The sequence below is a fragment of the Antrostomus carolinensis genome, unplaced genomic scaffold (genome assembly GCF_000700745.2).
Source record: "Antrostomus carolinensis isolate BGI_N321 unplaced genomic scaffold, ASM70074v2 scaffold37017, whole genome shotgun sequence".
Classification (NCBI taxonomy): Eukaryota; Metazoa; Chordata; class Aves; order Caprimulgiformes; family Caprimulgidae; genus Antrostomus; species Antrostomus carolinensis.
Genome location: NW_010330163.1, coordinates 2,599 through 20,567, shown reverse-complemented (window position 1 = coordinate 20,567; position 17,969 = coordinate 2,599). Strand labels below are relative to the sequence as shown.

Genomic DNA, 17,969 nt, shown 5'->3' with positions numbered 1-17,969 from the left:
GAGGGGGGGGGGGGAAGGGGGAGAGTTGATAGAAATATGATAGAGAGCTCTAGGCATATTGCCATCTTTTGCCTTTGAAAACATTTTATAAATGTATGTCAAAGAAATCACCTTAAATTGTTGACTTCGGCAGGAACTGATGCATGTTTGGATAGTAAGCTTATTGGAGGTCTCGCTGGTGCCAGTCAAAGGTGGTGGCTCTCCATGGTCCTTGTAACACCCTAGATTCCCCGGCACTGGCAAGATTAACAGACAACAGTCGTTCTAAAGATGTGCTAGGAAACACCCAAGACACAGACTGCTTTATGCACTACCTGGTTAACTAAGCAGCTCTCTATATGTTCTTGTCTTGATTTTGCAGTATGGGAAATGTTACTCTATGCTACGTTCTTGTCATATTCTCCAAACACGCCCAGCAATAAATTACAGGTGGTAAAATAGCATAATATCTTAGTAATATACCTACAGCACACAGAATCACAGTAGTTGGTTTCTGTAAGCTGCAGTAATATACACAAGATAAAAACCTCTCTCATTTCTCCTGGTAGACAATTAAAAAAAAAAAAAAAGCATTAAGTGGGTTCAGAGGTTTTGTGGGGTTTTTTTGCTATGATTATGCATATTCTAACAATGTAAGTGAAACAATGTGATTTCTGTCTAATCTTCAAAACAAGGAAGTTCAGGAAGTTTTCTAAACAGGACACTTGAGGAAGAGAACATAAACTGTTTTATGATGGAGTTTGTCAAGTTTTATGGGAAGGCCTATATAATTATATAGGGGAATTTCCTAATATTTAAAACTCAAATTCTGATATTAATTCAAAGTATCATATTTTATGGTATGTACAAAGAGATTCAAAGTGAGCAATATTACTTTTTTAAAGAAAGATCTATTTATACTGTATAACTACAACATTTCAAGGCTCCTTGGTCATTAGGGGAGGTCAGAAACTTTTCTCCCTTCAGTGCGTAATTTGTCCTTTGTTTTCGGTTTGGTTTGGTTTTGCACTTTTCATCAAAGTACTGGAATTTAGCCATGACTACTAGAAGAGGGGATGTGGGGTACAATATAGTGCTGTGCTAATGCCATAAAATTATCTGCTAACATACCTGGAATTAAATCTACTACCAGCTCTGTGGTCAGATAATTTTTATCCTTGTGCCAGACTGACAAGGATTATTTTTTGTCCACCTAACCTCCACAGCTCTGTATAACATGTGATGCAGTCAGAGAACTGTATGAGAGTTTTACTTATTCAGTCGTTTGTTTTTTCAGTACCCAGTAAACTCTGAAGTCTGTCTTGCTAATATCTTGTGGCACAACACTGTTGCAGGTTTTTGACTTACCAGCAGTGGGGTTTTGGGGGGAAATGCTTGGTTTGGCATTTTGCAGCCTCTGATGCCTGATAGTGTGTGGATTAGCTGGTTTGGGGCTCCTTTGGAACTAGTCATCTCTTGTACAGGTGGGCCTTTTATCAATCAGATAGCCTGTGTGTTAGTAAACTGCTTCTATATTATTGTACTGTCATGTAAATACAATGGGAATGCAATGATGCTTTTTGCGCTGAGCAGTCTTGTACAGTAGTCCTAAAAGTATCTCTTAATTGGATTCTGGAAGGCTCATTACTGGGATTTCTTATAAATGTCCATGTGCAGCAGCCATTGAAATAATGCCTTGAATTCAGAACTTCTTACTATTTGTTTAATTTAACAAAGAGGGTCTCATCCCTAGTCTTTTGGAATATTATATACAGAGCTTGTAAAATGATGTCAGCTTACTGTTAAAATCTGAATCATCCTGACATCTCTGTCTGAGAACGTGCTCCCAGACTTGGGTTATGTTGCCTAAGGCAGCTTCCTAATTTTGAGGAAGAGGGTTAGCATATCTATTAGTGACCAACAAATACACTGGTGTGTATAAGATTATACTCTTAAGGAAGACGATTATAGTGTGGTGTAAGTTGGGAAGAAAATTCAAATATGTATATTTTTTGAATAATTGGATAACATTGCTTCAAATAGTGTTCAAAAATTTTTGTTTTCTAAGAATGATGCAATTTCAATTAGAAATGCTTGCACGGAGTTATGGCTTTCATATGCCTTGCAGCAACATGCATGTAAGTACTGAGACATCAAGTTACAGCCTGATTTAACATACCTCTGGAAATCCCCATTTACAGCCCCACCCCAGCTGAGTACAGCTGCACAGATAATTGAGAGCTGTTTTTTTGTACAATGCATGATTTCACTGCCCTGAAAAAGCTTCCTAGTTAACCAACCTAGCTCATTTTCCTAGGAGACCTGGGATTTCCTAAAACCACATATTTTATATACGTGTGTGTGTGTATATATATATATATATACACACACGCATATATATGTAATTTTTTTAAGTAGCTTTACCCTTCAACCTCGTCTCCAGAGGATCAGTACTTCAATATGTTCCATGCTAAGAAACCAGACTGAGTAATTCGAAAACTTCTTACTTTTTGTACGTAAATCAAGCGTACCATTTGGGTACATCCTAAAGCTAATTGGTCTTTTTAGTGTCCTAGCAGTATTTTAATTTTCTCGTATCTAGCAAACAAAATTATCATGTGTCATATGATTGTGAATAAACAGGAGAAACGTCAATCAACAGCAGTTTTCATGCCAGTGCCCAGCTCTTCAAATTACTTTGATATAAAATCAACAACATAAGCCCAAGGATACATGCTCAGCTAAAAGCACTTTAGCAGTCCCACATCAAATATATGATTAAATGCTTTTCTGAACTGGGACAACACACACACACACACACACACACAAATACTCCTGTACATGCACGTAAGATTTTTTGATACACCAGTTCTTCCTATGGCTACTGATGGGCTGGTCCTAAACCTGAGACACCCCTGAGTTGCTACTGAAGGGTAGTCAGAGTACACAGTAAAAGCATAATAGTAGAGGGGAGCTAATTTGTAATCTGAGTTGGAGAAGATCTAATTGGCAAACATTGCTTTTATATCAGATCCACAGTGATCACAAATTACTGCTTTTTCAACAATATTTTTAGTGTATTAGAATAATATGCTCCTCATTCATACTATACGAAACTGAATCAGGATGTATGCATAGGGAACCACTCAACATAAAACTAAAAGAAGACAGTGTACATTTATGTATGTGGAGCAGCTCTGCTGAAAAGGCCCTGGAGGTCCCGAAAGACGGGGAGCCAGGTGTGTGCCAGAAAGCAAAGGTGGCCAATAGGCCTGTATCAAGATAAGCGCAGCGAAAGATCAAGGGAAGTGACTGTTCCTCTACTCAGCACTTGTTAAGACCACATTGAGACTACTATGTCCAGTTTTAGGCCCACCAGTGCAAGAAAGACATTAATTGTCTGAAGTGAGTTCAGCAGAGATCAAGATGCTCAGAGGGCTGAAGCATTCGCCCTGTGAGAAGAGGCTGAGGGACTGGGGCTTGTTCAGCCTGCAGAAGAGAAGGCTTCAGGGGTACCCCCTAGCAGCTTTGCAATACCTACATGGAGGTTGTCACAACGATGGAGCCAGGGTCTTCACAGTGCTGCCTTTTGGACAAGAGGGAAGGAGCTTAAGTTGAAACCTGACATGTTCAGACTGGATATACGGAAAATCTTTTCACCGTGCTGGCAGTCAATCATGGGAACAAGGGCCCAGAGAGGGGGTGCCCCTGGAGGTTGTCATGGCCTGACTGGATAAACTTGGTCTCATCTGACAAACTGAATAACTTTGTCTGATCTCAGAGCTGGCCCTGCTTTGAGCAGGAGGTTGGACTAGATGATGGCCTGAGGTCCTTTCCAACCTAGGGTATTCTACAACCCTATGTGTGTGTGTATATACACACATAGATATAAAGCAATGAAGAATGAAAAGTATTTCTAGATAGATAGTGACTGTTTAGTTACTCTGACCTTTAAAAATTTCCAACATAATATTTTGCCTTAATTTGCTCTTAATGTTTAGCCTACCAAAGTAGCTTGGCAAAAATGATGTAGTCGATGTTCTGCGAATACTGTTCATGCTGATCAGTGATGTCTTACTGTTACATTGTCGTCACCCATTTGTACCTATTTTTTTCTCTTGTGCTTAAAAGGTCACCTCTTTTGTGCAAGCATTCTATTTTTCTTTTAAGGAGCATCTGACATAATCAGGTCCTAGCAAACACCAGAGCTTCTGCATATTACATGTTGAAGCACATGTATTAAAACATGGAATTAATCCTTTTCAGCTCAAAACCATGTTCCAGCTGTGCTCATCTAGCTGTCTTTCAAGAGCCTCCTAGCTTTTTGCAGTGGTTGTATGCACCAGTATACTGTCTCAAATTGTGCAAGCTACTCTCTTTGTTCTTCCATTAAAATGTATACAGGTCCATCTTACAGAGTAACCAATACAGCTCTGTGTAACTTACCTAGCTCTGCCATTTAACACTTCATCAATATTTCCTTAATAAATAAATTTACTACATGACATGTGTGTACACAGGAAATATGATTCCAGTAAGGAAATCTGTTTATGGTAAGAGACTCATGTGGGCCATAAACATGGAGATGCAATTAAGTGGGACAGCAAGCCTTTCTTTCTTTTACCTTTTGAGAGCGTTAAGTTGTTACTTCCTTTGATTTTCAACCTAACCTCATTAACAAAGAGACTAAAAAAGTCAGGAATAGCTGCAACATTGCAAACATACCACCTCAAGCATTCAGTTCTGAATTCTCCACGTGAGATGCACATGTTCTCTCAGGACTCAGTGCTGCCTTCTTGCCTTTCATTTTGTTTATGTCCATTCCAGTCTGCTTAGCAGGCAAGCCATTAAGAAGAGGAGAGGAAGAAAAGGAAAGATTCAACTCCTACTGGGGTTAACTACCACTGTCTTCTGTGATTATGCCCATCCATCCTCATCTAACACTGCTGAATTTTGTATAGTGTCTTTACACATGCAGAATGCCAGAACACATTTCTGAATGAAACATTTAGTATTACGTATAAATATTAGTGAATGAGACACATGATCTAATCATGTGAAATCATCATCACAATGAAAAGTTCTTATCTGCAGATTCGTAATTATTGTTACAGTGAATCATTGCATGCAAATCTCTGTAGGCAATCAAGACGCTTCATGTTGTTGGCTTTGCAGTGTTATTATGTGGGTATAGTGTATAGGCAAATTATGCTCCAGATACTTGTCTTTTCTATTGGTAAATATAATTATGGAAAATAAGCTTATATAATTCGATTTTTTTACTTTTCTAAAAATTTCAAATAGGATTTCTTTACACAAGTGCCTTCTTGCTCCATCACAGAACTCAGTTATGTATTATGCACTTCACAAGTCAGTTTTGATGGTCCTATGATTTAGCGTCATGCTTACTGAAGATAGAAAAATCTGGTAAAGAATAAAAGTGGTGGGGTTTTTGGTTTTGGGGTTGTTTTGTGGGGTTTTTTGGTTTGGTTTTTTTTTTTTTTTTTAGTTACACAGCTTCATAAACCATGAGGTTTGTATTAAGACTTGGACGGGCTTGCAATGTACAGCTTGTTCTAAATTGCTGCAATTCCTTTTTCTAGTATCCAGTTTCAGTGCAATGCTTGAAGCAGCTGCTACTGGTCAAAAGGACATTTTGCAAATGTAAGTCTGGATTATCCATGCAAGTAAGTGTCCAAGTTTAAATCCTCTACTCCCCACCGCAGAGAAAATGAGTGAAGCTGGTTTTAAAAGGATCCTTTGTGTAGAACAAATGGAGTGGCGAGAATTTGCCTTTCAGTTTTTTTACTGGTGCCATATCCAGAGAATTTGTTAACATCTGTGGTCTTTAAAGAAAATGCAAATTCTTTCCTTTTAGACCAAGATAAATTTCTTAATTAGGAGAGTCACGTTTCCTAAATAGGACCTGGTATATTAGAAAAAGAGGAGTAAGATGTCTTCTGAACAATGAGTATCGGAATGTTGAATGACTTTGTGTTATTTAATTTAGACTCCTTAATCTGTATTTAAGTCTAAGTAAAAGTCACCCAACTTCAGGTCACACTTAAGTATTTGTTTGCCTAGCTTGAACATGTGAATCACTTGCTCACATTCACAAAAACAGAAAACTGTGGATAAAGTAAAAAAATCACTTTAGATACATTTTTCTTTGGTTGGTTTTGTTTTCTTAACTTCAAGTAAGAAATAGACTTCTTCCAATTGCAAGTATGCCTACATAAGGACAACTGGTCTGATACTTAACAGTATACACATTAATTATGCCTTAGAAATAGAGAGTACTTGCATGGAAGAAGTTAGGAAAGCAAGTAAAGGCATTAATGATTAGACTTAATAAAAAGTGTAGTTATGGTTGCTTGTTAACATTCAAAACTGGAATTTCTTTTTAATATTTTGGCATAGTTTAAAGAACATAATTCTTAGGAGTTTATCCTAGAGCATTCAGGAATGAAAATTTTGGAACATATTGACACGAATCATTACAAGACCTCCACATCTTGGACAAGGTAAATAGTATAATACATTAAAAATATTAAATACTGGAAGGAAACTTCAGGTGAATAGCTTGTGAATTATCTGTTAAAAAAAAAATTGAACAAAGTCTAGTTTGTGGTTTCACAGCAATGCTAAGTATATGCACCTGCAAGGAACAGAATTCTAGCCTAGAGCTCACATATACCTAACAAATAGCCACCTTTTCCCTATGTCCTCTCACACTGTCTTTATTTCTTCCAAGAAACTCTGCATATGATGTGTTATACACATTGAACTAATGCCATCCATTTTACAAGCTAATTGCAAATGATGGACACATATGTAACTTGTAAAAAAAGAAAAAAAAAAAAAAATTCCTACTCAATTTTGTCCTCTAGTTTTTAATAAATGAGTGACATATTTCTATGGATTCAAAAAATTAGCAGTACTTCATAAGTTTTGAGTGATTCTCTGTCTGGTATTATTTGTAAATAATATAATCTACTAATTCTGAAATGAGATTAAAAGGAGAGCAATGGAGGAACAATTCAGTAAACTTGTCATTAATGCTAGAGATACATTTAGAATATTGCTTAGTCTGCAAATGAAAATAAGCTGATTGGCCTTATCCTAGTTTCTGTTTGAAAATCACTACCAACTGTTGTATGACTGCCAATCTCTGTTCAACAGAGATGCAGGCCTAAAAAAACTGCATGGTGCTCTTACTTCGGCAGGATGGAATCTCACAGTATTTCCAATATATTCCATCCTCATGCTCTGCAATGTAGCACCATGGGCTGACATCTCCATCAGGGTTCCTGAAAGAGAAAAATAGAGAGGGTGAGTGAAAAGCAATCAAATATTTTAAAAAACCAAACAAACCCACATCAAATAAATCTTATTAAGCTTCAGTGTCATTGCTATTTTTACTCTAATAACTATTGAATATTTAACCTGTTGGATTTACATACCAATGAAAATGCAAAAGTGGTCAGGAAGTTCAGATAACTTTGGTTATTACAGTACACAGCAAGCATAAAATGCTAGTAATGCCTAAAAAAAAAACCTTCTTTTTTCTTTAAGTCTAAAAGGTACAGAGCTATTTCTGGACAGTACTGAGAGAGAGGAAGATTTTCAGGCCCACATCCTGCATACAGGTTGCTTAGACTCCTAAACTCTATTTTTGCCTTGAGGCCAACTGAAATCTTTTCATCATGTGTTTTGGCATGAATTCTATTAATGAGATCCCCACTGCACTGAAGTGTCAGTTCAGATGCAGGTTGTCATTTGACAATCAGATATTTGCAAGTGAATCATGGTAATGGCACTCCACATAAAAATGCCTTAACAAGAAAGGAAATTGCGGAGAAATGTGATGAATGTCTTTAGAAATCTTTGCCTTGAACCTCAAAAGTGCATACAGTTAGAAAACAATTGAGTGCCTTTCAAAATCTCCAAAAACTTCAGTCTGCATAATTATGTTATGGCTGAAATGAGGTTTAGTGGAACATTATGAAGTATTTACACCTTAACAGGGTGTCTTGCAGTAAACAAAGTATTCCAAGTAAGGACCACCCATGGAGAGACAACACATTTCTCATTAATGCTTTAAGTGTAAAATTAGATTACTAAAATATTGTCCCTCAAATTGAGCCTCAAAGCAATGTACTATGTCTTAAGAAAGCCTTGTGAGATGTGTTGCCTCAGAAAAGATCAAATTGTCCACTGTCACCGCGCAAATGAATGGCAGAGAAAGAGCTAAAACAGTGGTATCTTCACTAACAAGTCCTCGACAAGATTTGCATGCTAAAGATATGCTCTGACACTCTTGAAGCAGTGACTTTGAGTTTTTTGGTTTTTTATTGTTGTTTTTTTTTTTTTCCAACAGAATGTGAAGTGAAAAAGCATTCGTTAGTTAGGATCACCATTCCATACACCTGTGAGAATATTCCTGGGCCAAGGAAGAAAATGCCTAACCTTCCAGTCAAACTCCGTCTCAAAGAAGACAATCTAACACCTAGCAGATTAAGGTTAAAAAGCTGTATTTGGTAAAAAGTAATTCCTGAGGTTTACATACCAGATTATAAGCTTCTTGCTCCTTGTAACACCAAACTCTCATTTGGTAAGTAAAGTGAGACTCTAGTAAGGATTACTTGAATACCTGGATAAACATTCAGTTTGTTATGCACATTTTTGCATAGGTTGTATATGTTTTGTTTTGTACTAACCTAAGTATTAGCCAGATACGACTGCCAAAAGTAACACCCTGTAAATACGGTCTATCTACGGTCTATCTGTATTGCCACACAGCAACAATCAAAATTACATTCTTGATTCTGCTACTTGTATCAGAGAGATAATTCAGTGGCCACTAGCCTTTTTATAGCTCTGCATCGGTATGCATACTGACAGACAGCACTCATGAGATTTGTTATGCGTTTGGTGAAGGAGGCTGTGAAGTTGGTGTGAAATGTTTCTGATGGGAAAACAGTCCTTACAGTGCTCACATTCCGATCTGATGATAGACAGCTTGATGGGTTCATTTGGTTTCCAGGCCATTTTCTAAAGAGAATGCCCAACTTCTATGGAGTTTCTTTTGTAGGTGGTGTATTTTTTTTTTGCTCCTGTAAGATGCTGAACTGGTTCAAAAGAGTCAAATTCAGAACTTGGCAATTAATGCTTTCTCCTTCTATGTCTGAAAACAGAGTCCACTGGTGCAACACATTGAACAGTTATTTCGAAGCACTGCTGTAACCACTGGAAAAGATCCCAAGTAAGTGTTTTTCTTCCCTGTCTTTCACCAGTGTTCTTCAATGAGAAATATCCTCCTGAGTCATTAAATACCCTGGAAATGCCACTGAATCCTTTCATCGATGTGCTCATCTGTCTGCTGTATGTCCACAAGACCTCTTTTCTGTGCTTTCTTACTTACTCTCCATTAACTGTCTGTCTATGTCTGTGTCATATTTTCTTGAATATCTGTTTCTGATTAAATATGGAAAAGTTCTTGGTTCAAGAACTAGGATCCTGTTTTCGTGACATAGCAATTGTGCTGAACTCCTGCATTGTAATTTTGCCTCGTTTATCCTGATTTATATTGCTTATAGTGAAATAATTTCAACATGAAGGTGGCAAGTGTATAGGCTCTACCCTAGAAAGCCTATAACCTGCTAAGTAAAGGCACTTTCCAGGAGAACTGAGTTGTGGTTTGAACCTTCTCACAAAGGAGACATTAGAGCTTTTCTTGCTATGCCCGAGGTAACTCAGTTCTTAATCTCTTGGTTTAAACATCTCTGTCCCTGTTACCCAGTAAGTAAGAAGCACCACTCAACTTTATACGCATCCTAGATGAGCTGATGATTATCACTGTTCAAGGAATGTATCTATCAGGTTATTACCCACCCATTTCCATAGCAAGTACAGATGGGAATAAAAACTTAGCTGGTCAGTCCTGCAAAGGCAGAAGTGCATGTAACTTCCTCATGCACAACACCAGCAAGTTAAATGTTACAGGCTGAGAAGAACCTACAGAGCTTAAACATCTGTTCTTATTTGGCTCTTAAATTCTGAAGTTATTATTTGATCTTCATTCTGAGTTCTATCCATAGTTATGGAGGACTTCTCTAGAAGGCACGGAAATGAAAGCAGATCTCCCATGGTTTGAGCTGGTATTTTATCCATTGACTGTTGAGCTTCTGGATTCAAATGACAATTCTAAGTCACTGAACAGCTTATGCTCACTGAGAATTTTTAGTGACTATGTAACTTTCATTAGCGCAAAACTCAGTGTATAACAGAACCAGGCTTGTGGGTGAGGATAAAAACCATAATGTCCCAGAGATTCCTATGGATGTTCATGAGTGCTTCTGTACTTCTGACTTGGATTAATATTTTTATTATCTCCACCTTTTCCTTTAAGTAATCTCTAGTCTTTCTCTGTCATGCCAAATTATAGATTGGATATATGATATGGACTTCAGGTGAGAGCTGGTTTGAAAAAGTTACTCTACTAATGGTGCTTGTAGATCCAGGGTACTGATTACAGGATAAAACAAAACCTGTCAGATAGCCACGGTTCTGACATTCTTCACTGTAGGATAGGAAGCTTCATAATTTTGTATCAGCTGTTTAAAGTAACACTGGGTATATAGGCAATATTAGTAGCAATGAGATATTTCTTACCTGCAGTAGTTATGCTCTCCAAGCCCTCCCTCCCCATTGGGATATTTCAAAGTATTATAAGGGTGCTCAAAGGTCTCATTCCAAAAAAGACAAGGTTTCCCTGCATATTGGGAGGTCTGGTTCTGAGTGCCACGATAGTCAGCCCCATTTGCTGTGTAACATTCTGGGAAGAAATGGAAATGGAAAAAGAAAAAGAACATATGTAGATTTACTGTTGGGTTGTTCTTCCCTTGCTCTCCACCCATCCCCGAGACAACATTTTCTTTCACTCACATGTTTCCTGCATTGTTTAGGCAACTAAAGATGCTGTCTGGGATTTAAGTTTTCTCTCAAACATCTGTTGAAGAGACTATGATTTCATTATTTTACTAAACAATGTATAAGACAGTTGGATCTGAAGAGTGGTTAATAAAATTAACGTGCATTTTCTCCATAAGCATACTACACTTTTTTACTGTTTTCTCCATTTTTAGTCATTAGGATGAATCTGTAACTTGTTAATTTTCCAAAAATTAGATTAGATTATATTATCAGTCTGACACTTCTCAGCATACTACCCAAAATCTCATGCCAGTTTAACTAAAGTTGTGAAGATCTGTACTTTGTAAAGAGAAAGGTTTTGTAGGCGTGGATCTTGCAAACATGTACATCCTGATTTAGAAAAATTCTTAGGCATTTTTTCCTCTGGCCTGAATTGCCTTAGAAAGGGACTTTCTTCAGGAGAGTATAATCATGATACTGTGATTTGCTACTAAAACATTTATGCTTTCAGATTAAAACTTACAGGTCAATATTCTTTTGCCTCGCTCATATTTTCTCCCATTTATGTTTGTTCTTCTAGCCTCCTAATAGTCAGAAAGTTAGAAATCAAAGCAGAGAATGATTTAACTAGTCATTAAATACAGTATCCTCTTCTCAGCTGAACTACAAATCCCATGCTGCCTGGCTTTGCTGTATCTTATTAATGATGTCTTCTGATCAAATAAGTATTCATATGCATGAACAATTTTACCCTTACTAAAAAGGCAAACCATTTTTTATTAAATTCCGCACAATGAGGGTGACAGAGCACAGGAAGAGTCTGCTCAGAGAGGTTGTGGAATCTCCATCCTTGGAGACATTCAAAAGCCATCTGGACATGGTCCTGGGCAACCTGCTTTAGGTGACTGTGCTTGAGCAGAGGGACTGAACAAGATGACCTCCAGAGGTCACTTCCAACCTCAACCATTCTATGATTCCGTGATCACCTTCCAGAAATAGTAATTATAATTAGTGTACCATAAGTTAGTCCATCCTGTTATAATTAATACTTGGTAACATTTATCATCTATGCATTTGTTTTAAAATAGTATTAAAATACAACAGTCCATGACAGAATTAAAAATGCTGTGTTACACTGCCATAAATATTTCTTTATACTGAGTAGCATTACTGCGGAAAGTCACAAATAGCTTCCTACTAACTGCAGCCTTTTGTTTTATCCGATAGAATTCTCCGTAGAAACCACATAACAGCTGCAGAGATATTTTACGCCCCTGAGGGAGAGTGCTCTGAAGTTGAGTATGCTGATCTCAGGTGTTCCTCACGAGACGTACTTTACAAAACAAGGCTAGAAAGACCTGTGTGGCTGCAGCTGGAAGGGGTAAACACACCCAGCTTAATCCTGATAGTAACAGTACACCTTTTTTGTCTTTAGAAATACTGTGAGAGAAGGGAAAATGTGTTATTAAAACCATGCCTTTGAAATGAGTTTAGTCTGGGCCCACAAATCTCAGAATGGTGCAATTATAATGATTATTTCACAGTTATTACACAGCAGATGAAAGCTGATGTTTTTGTGCCTTCACTGTGTATTTTCATGCCTAGGCAAGTTAGGATTTCTATTAAATGGAATTTTGTTGCTGAAGGCACACAGAAGAGGTGTCTGCACAGCCATTAATGTATACTGCTATTATCTGTGGAAAGAAAGCTAGCTAATTTAACAAAAACAAGCTTCAAGTTGATATTCCTCCTTATTGTAATTTGCCCAACTGCCTTAAACGTGCAGGTGAGCTACCTATATTTACTTGGAAATGCAAATCTGAGTTTCCAGTATTCAGGCCACCACTGATATTTGCATAAACATATGAAAAACCCCCACTTTAAAGTCAGCACAGTGTTGCAACTTTCTTCAATAACTCTCTTGCTTTGCAGTTAATGCAAAAGTTACTCTGTATCACAGCTGAAAAATATAAGCTGATTAAATTGGCAGAAAAGAGAGGAAAACATTATCAAACTGGATGAACAAAATAACATACAGTATAAATAAGCAGCTGAGAGAAGTGATAAACACATCCAGAAAAAAACATCTACTTTAGCTTAGTGCTATTACTTCTTTTGCTTTTCACTTCTAAATGAGAAGCAATATGTACTTACGTCTACTCAGAAATGCAAGGAATGCTACAGTACCTGAATGTAATCTGGCACACAGACTAAACTGAAGTTAACATTAGCCTATTTTGGGATCTGCTAAAACAGATGTGTGCTTTAACTTGCAGTAGTGACTGCCTTTCATTTTCATGTCAGCTTTTTTTTTAAAATAGATTTTCTTCAAACTTCATTGCACTAGTACTTTAAGGACATTGCACAAAAGGAAGAGTCACAATTCTTTTCATTCCTCTTAGCTGGTTTGGTTTTTTTTTTGTTCCCAAGACAATATGTAGCTGTAACAGTGCCTCCTGTGTTCTCCTGCACTACCATGAGATTTGGGAAAAATCTGACAGCTGAGTTGTAGTGAAGCTCCCCTGGCTTTGTGGGTATTTAAATGTGGAACGGGGAAGCAGTGTGATACCATGTAAAATCACAGGAAAAAAATTAAATGAAAACTTTAAGTTGTGGAATTTAGCAGCTGTTATCGAATGAAATACATATCTTTTTGTGTTACAAGGAATTTGCTAGGAAATTTTCATTTTGTTAATGATTAATAACTTTGCCATAGCATTGGAGTGCAGTGTTTTCAAGTAAATGTTGGCATTTAAAAATAATAAAAATAGTAATTATAATTAGTGTACCATAAGTTGGCTTAGGTCCTCAGTCCTACATTTTTTTTCCCTAGAACAATCAGCTTCAAGATCTGCTGAGATATATTTTGTACAGTTTTCTATAAAATTCCTAGTAACATGGATAAAGATCTCTCAACCTATTCAGTATCTTGGCAGTAAACAGCTGATTTCTTATAGTGATTTCACCATATTTTGCTGCATGACAGCCAAGACACTACCTTAGCAATCTCACTGTGAAATTAATATTCCCAGTGTGTTGAATGTGCAAAGTGAATGTTTCATCTGTACACAGACCATGGTCCTCTCCATTTTAAATCCATAGGCTGCACTTTAAAGACAAAAGTCCTAAGAGATTCTGGAGAAAAGGAATTATTTTTGTCTTGCACCACTGGTACAATAATTCTGTGAAAAAATTAGCTTAAAAAAGGTCAGCCAGATTTGTCTACACAAAACTAGCGCAGAAGAGGTCATCTAAATAAAACAGTCAGAAAAGAGTGGACTGAACACTATTGGTAAAACTCTTGGGCTTAGTCAAATTACCTGATTTCTCTTTGGTAGATTATGATCATGTAGAAGGGAGGGGAAAAAAATAAAACCAAGAACAACCACCCCTCCTTTACTGTTCTGGCACCCACTGGATCCAACTGCCTTATGTCGGTTGATACTTCCACATCACTTTAGGCTATGAAGCCCTTCGCTTGGAATCTAACTACCATAAGAACAGTGACTCAAACAAATTAATACCAGTTCTATTAATTTCAGCATGCCTTACTCCTTAAAGTTTTGCAAGATTATAGTATACTATGCCAGAACTTGCACCATATCCAGGTCCTCTCCAGGTGGCAAAGACACCAAAGGAAAACAGGCACTTTGTAGAAACTAAAGCTGACAGCTTCCTAGAAGGCAACAGACTGCCACTGTGCTTGACAGATTTGTCATGTGGTTTCTGTTCAGGCACCCAAGGCTCACTTTAAACTATCCTGTCAATCATAAACCTATATTAAATCACTAGGGTTTTAGACAGTGCATGGAGGAAGCTGTGACCATTCAAATCTTGAAGTCTCTGACCTCTTATTTCTAAGATCTTAGTCAGATGCATTTCAGACATAGTTGGAAGGTAGAGGCTTGTGTCAAATCTATTATTAAAATCAATGTTTGTGATGATTTCACTCTATTAACTGCCTAACGACCCCGCTGCTTCTATGGTTCCATGGAGATGTCTGCAAACAGAATCAATCAAAGATAGAACCACTGCAGTGGTTCTAGTCATGAAAAGCTGGAAGGTTCCAACAGGTCCAGTTCAGGATAATGCTTATAAGCCTTAGTGAGAAAACACGGACAGCAGTGTGTTGTCAGGGTTGTTTTGTTTTCAACACATCAGGTGCCATGGTTGACAGAAAAAGAACTTTTTTTTTTTTTTAAATGAATACCAAGACTAGATACGTATGTATTGGGTGGCAACTGCTAAAAATAAAAAGCAGAAAATAAGTCTGGGGATGGTTGTCCACTATGAGTGAATGCTCAGTGTGTGATACAGGTTCACAATTAGTTTTATTAGAGCCAGATCAACATTTGGAAGATCAAACAGCAGCTGTAGTAAAAATTTTTTCCATCTGTCTCGGTTTCTTCTTCGATGTAGGGAACCTTACAATGATCATTTATGCCTTTGTTACTTTGGGACTGTATGGCTGCCTGCACTCCACATGGGCGCCACTTCAGGCTCATTTGAAAAATTAAGGTAGTGCAGAATATAACAGACTGACTTTTTTACTGAATGAAGCACTGATGATACAACACTGACATTTCAGAGTCTGCATTGGTTTCCAGTGATTTTCTAAGATGGACTTCCAAATATTGCTTTTAATCTCTAAAGTCCTTAATGACAAGAGGCCCAGTTACCAGAGAAACTCATTTTGTGCCACATTACCACAGACTGGAATAAAACATTTGAAATTCATTTGCAGTCTTTTCTGTATAAATGAGATGAAAAGCAAAGAAAACAGCTGTCTATTTCTTAAACACTCTTCTGTTTTTGGCTGACAAGTGGGAAATCTTATAAATCTTTTGAGCATTCTTCAAAGTCTGTATTTTCTCAAAGACATATATTTAGTGACATTACAAATTGCAGACTGATGAGATGGAGGTTCCAGGATGGTTTAAGTGATTTCTTAGAGTAGTCTTCTAAGTTTGGGGCATGTACATAGCTTTTGAGACTGAAAATTCAGAATGACAGATTTGTTACTATTTCACTGAAAAAAAATAAAGTAACTTGCTTTATTTGTTTGCTTTAAGTTTTGGAAGCTACTTGGAGTGCTGATTAGTGGTCGGAGAAATTAAAGGTTGACAACAATTATCTACTAGGAACTAGTCTACCCAGGCTGGAAATTATCCTACCAGCTACTGTCAAACAAGAAGCAAGGTTTTCTTTTAAAAAATCTGCAGATTAATGAAAGGTAAATGAAAGTGGCTGCTATTTAAATCTTTCTTTACAGTGGTGTGATAGCCAGAACATTAAATATTCCATAAAGTTGGAACAAGAAATAAAGGTTCTTTGAACTTACATGCTATAACTGCTTGCTCAGTTCTCACTTGTTAACAGCCTTTCAGAAGAGTCAGAAAAATGCTTAAGCAGAACATCTGGATATGGAACTAAAGGTGCTAGGTCCAATAATGAGTAGGTGTCAGTTGCTTGCTGCATGTGCTTGCACAGGTTCTAAGAGGAGCTTTAAGCCATTACCATTCTACCTAAACTGTTCTGGTAGCTCTTGCTAGAGTTGCAATTTAAGTACTCCTCCTTAAATGAAACCACTATATCTAGGTGCAGATGGCAACAGTTACAGGCACTAACCAGATGCTGCAGTCTCTAATTTGATTGAAAGGGTATAATTAGACAGCAGAAGCACTTCAATGAGAGTGTAATGCACAGAGGAAAGGACAGAAACCACTTAACTGATGCCAAGATACCCCAGCGGTAACAGAGGCAGGGGCCCATGGGTGGAAAGGGCAGAACACCAAAATACCTTCTTCAGATGAGAACATTTTTGTTTCCCTATGGATGCGAATAGGGATTCTATTATCATAGGTTGCCACAGTTCTTCATGTGGGAGCACTGATTAAAACCAGAAGAAGCTTCAGGAGATCAAAGAGACAAATATGGCTTCTGTGGTCATTATTAAAAATATTTTTAGCAGTACAATGGTTTTCTTTGAAGATTCAGTTTTATCGATTGAAGCAAAAGTTCATTTGCTTACTGTCATATGATCGGTCAGAAAAAAAAAATCTCATTCTATATTACATTATGATGCAAAATAAATGCTTTGGGGAAGTATAAGGCTGTTTTAGACCTAATCAGGTAAAAAAATAGTCTAGTAGTAGTTTTACATTTCAATACTTTACTATTCCAGTTAATACTAATATAACAAAAGCCCTTATCAAAACTATCAGGCTTGGGTGTCTATACTGTAACAGTAAAAAAAACCCCACAACACAACAGTTGATACAAACTAAAGAAAAACCATTAGGGAAGAATGATCTTTGTTTAAAATTGCCATTTTCAAAATTGCTAGAAAATAAATCAGCCAGTTAAATTCTGATGTGATGCTATAAGGGCACTTAGCTGATTATTTCCCCTTTGCAGCATAGGGGCACTCTGCATGTAGTTTAAAAATAATCTCTTTCTCATTCTACGTAACCACACATACACACTCACAGATGTACCTATAATTTTTTTAAGTCCTCAAATGCAATAATTTTTGCTGGTCAGAACTAGGGTCTTATTTAGCATTGGTCAAAACCACAGAGTAAGCACAGTGAATACTCACCTGACACTTGATCAAACCTTGACTTAAGCATCTGTCTGTCCTGTAAGAATGTGCATTCCTGGGAATGTACAGACGTGTGGCATTCCATTCTTGTGCTTTCTGGCAGTGTGTGAGTTGTTATATATGTGAACTTGCTATTCTTATGAAACTTTAATTACTAACCTTCAATCTAGTAACTTTTTCATCACCTTCCTTTTTTCTTTAAAAAAAAAAAAAAAAAAAGGTAAATGTTATCTGATTGGCCAGACCACTTCTGGAATATGCCAGAAGCAGGCCAATTAGGATATGGGTATGAAAGGCAGTTACCACTATTTCTAATGCTTAGAAGTATGTACTTTTTACCTTTTTTCTTTTTATTCATACAATACAAACATGCTATATTAGCCACAGCTTTGCAGCTGCTGGCTTTTTCGTCAGCCTTAAGATGCAAACACACTTGCTTCTCCTGTGATTC

The 17,969-nt window shown here is 37.2% G+C and overlaps 1 protein-coding gene across 1 annotated transcript in view; it reads right to left on the bottom strand.

The window, feature by feature from the left end:
- The window catches only part of LOC104528743 (kremen protein 1), a gene marked incomplete at its 3' end in the record, with an annotated part of 18,112 nt that extends 509 nt beyond the window's left edge, over positions 1-17,603 (bottom strand). The window contains exons 1-4 of the mRNA XM_010172837.2: positions 17,516-17,603; positions 10,654-10,816; positions 7,198-7,289; positions 112-236 (exon numbers count right to left, since the gene is read on the bottom strand). Of these exons, the coding sequence (XP_010171139.2) occupies positions 112-236; positions 7,198-7,289; positions 10,654-10,816; positions 17,516-17,603 (468 nt within the window). The remainder of the gene's footprint in view (positions 1-111; positions 237-7,197; positions 7,290-10,653; positions 10,817-17,515) is intronic.
- Positions 17,604-17,969: the final 366 nt, after the last annotated feature.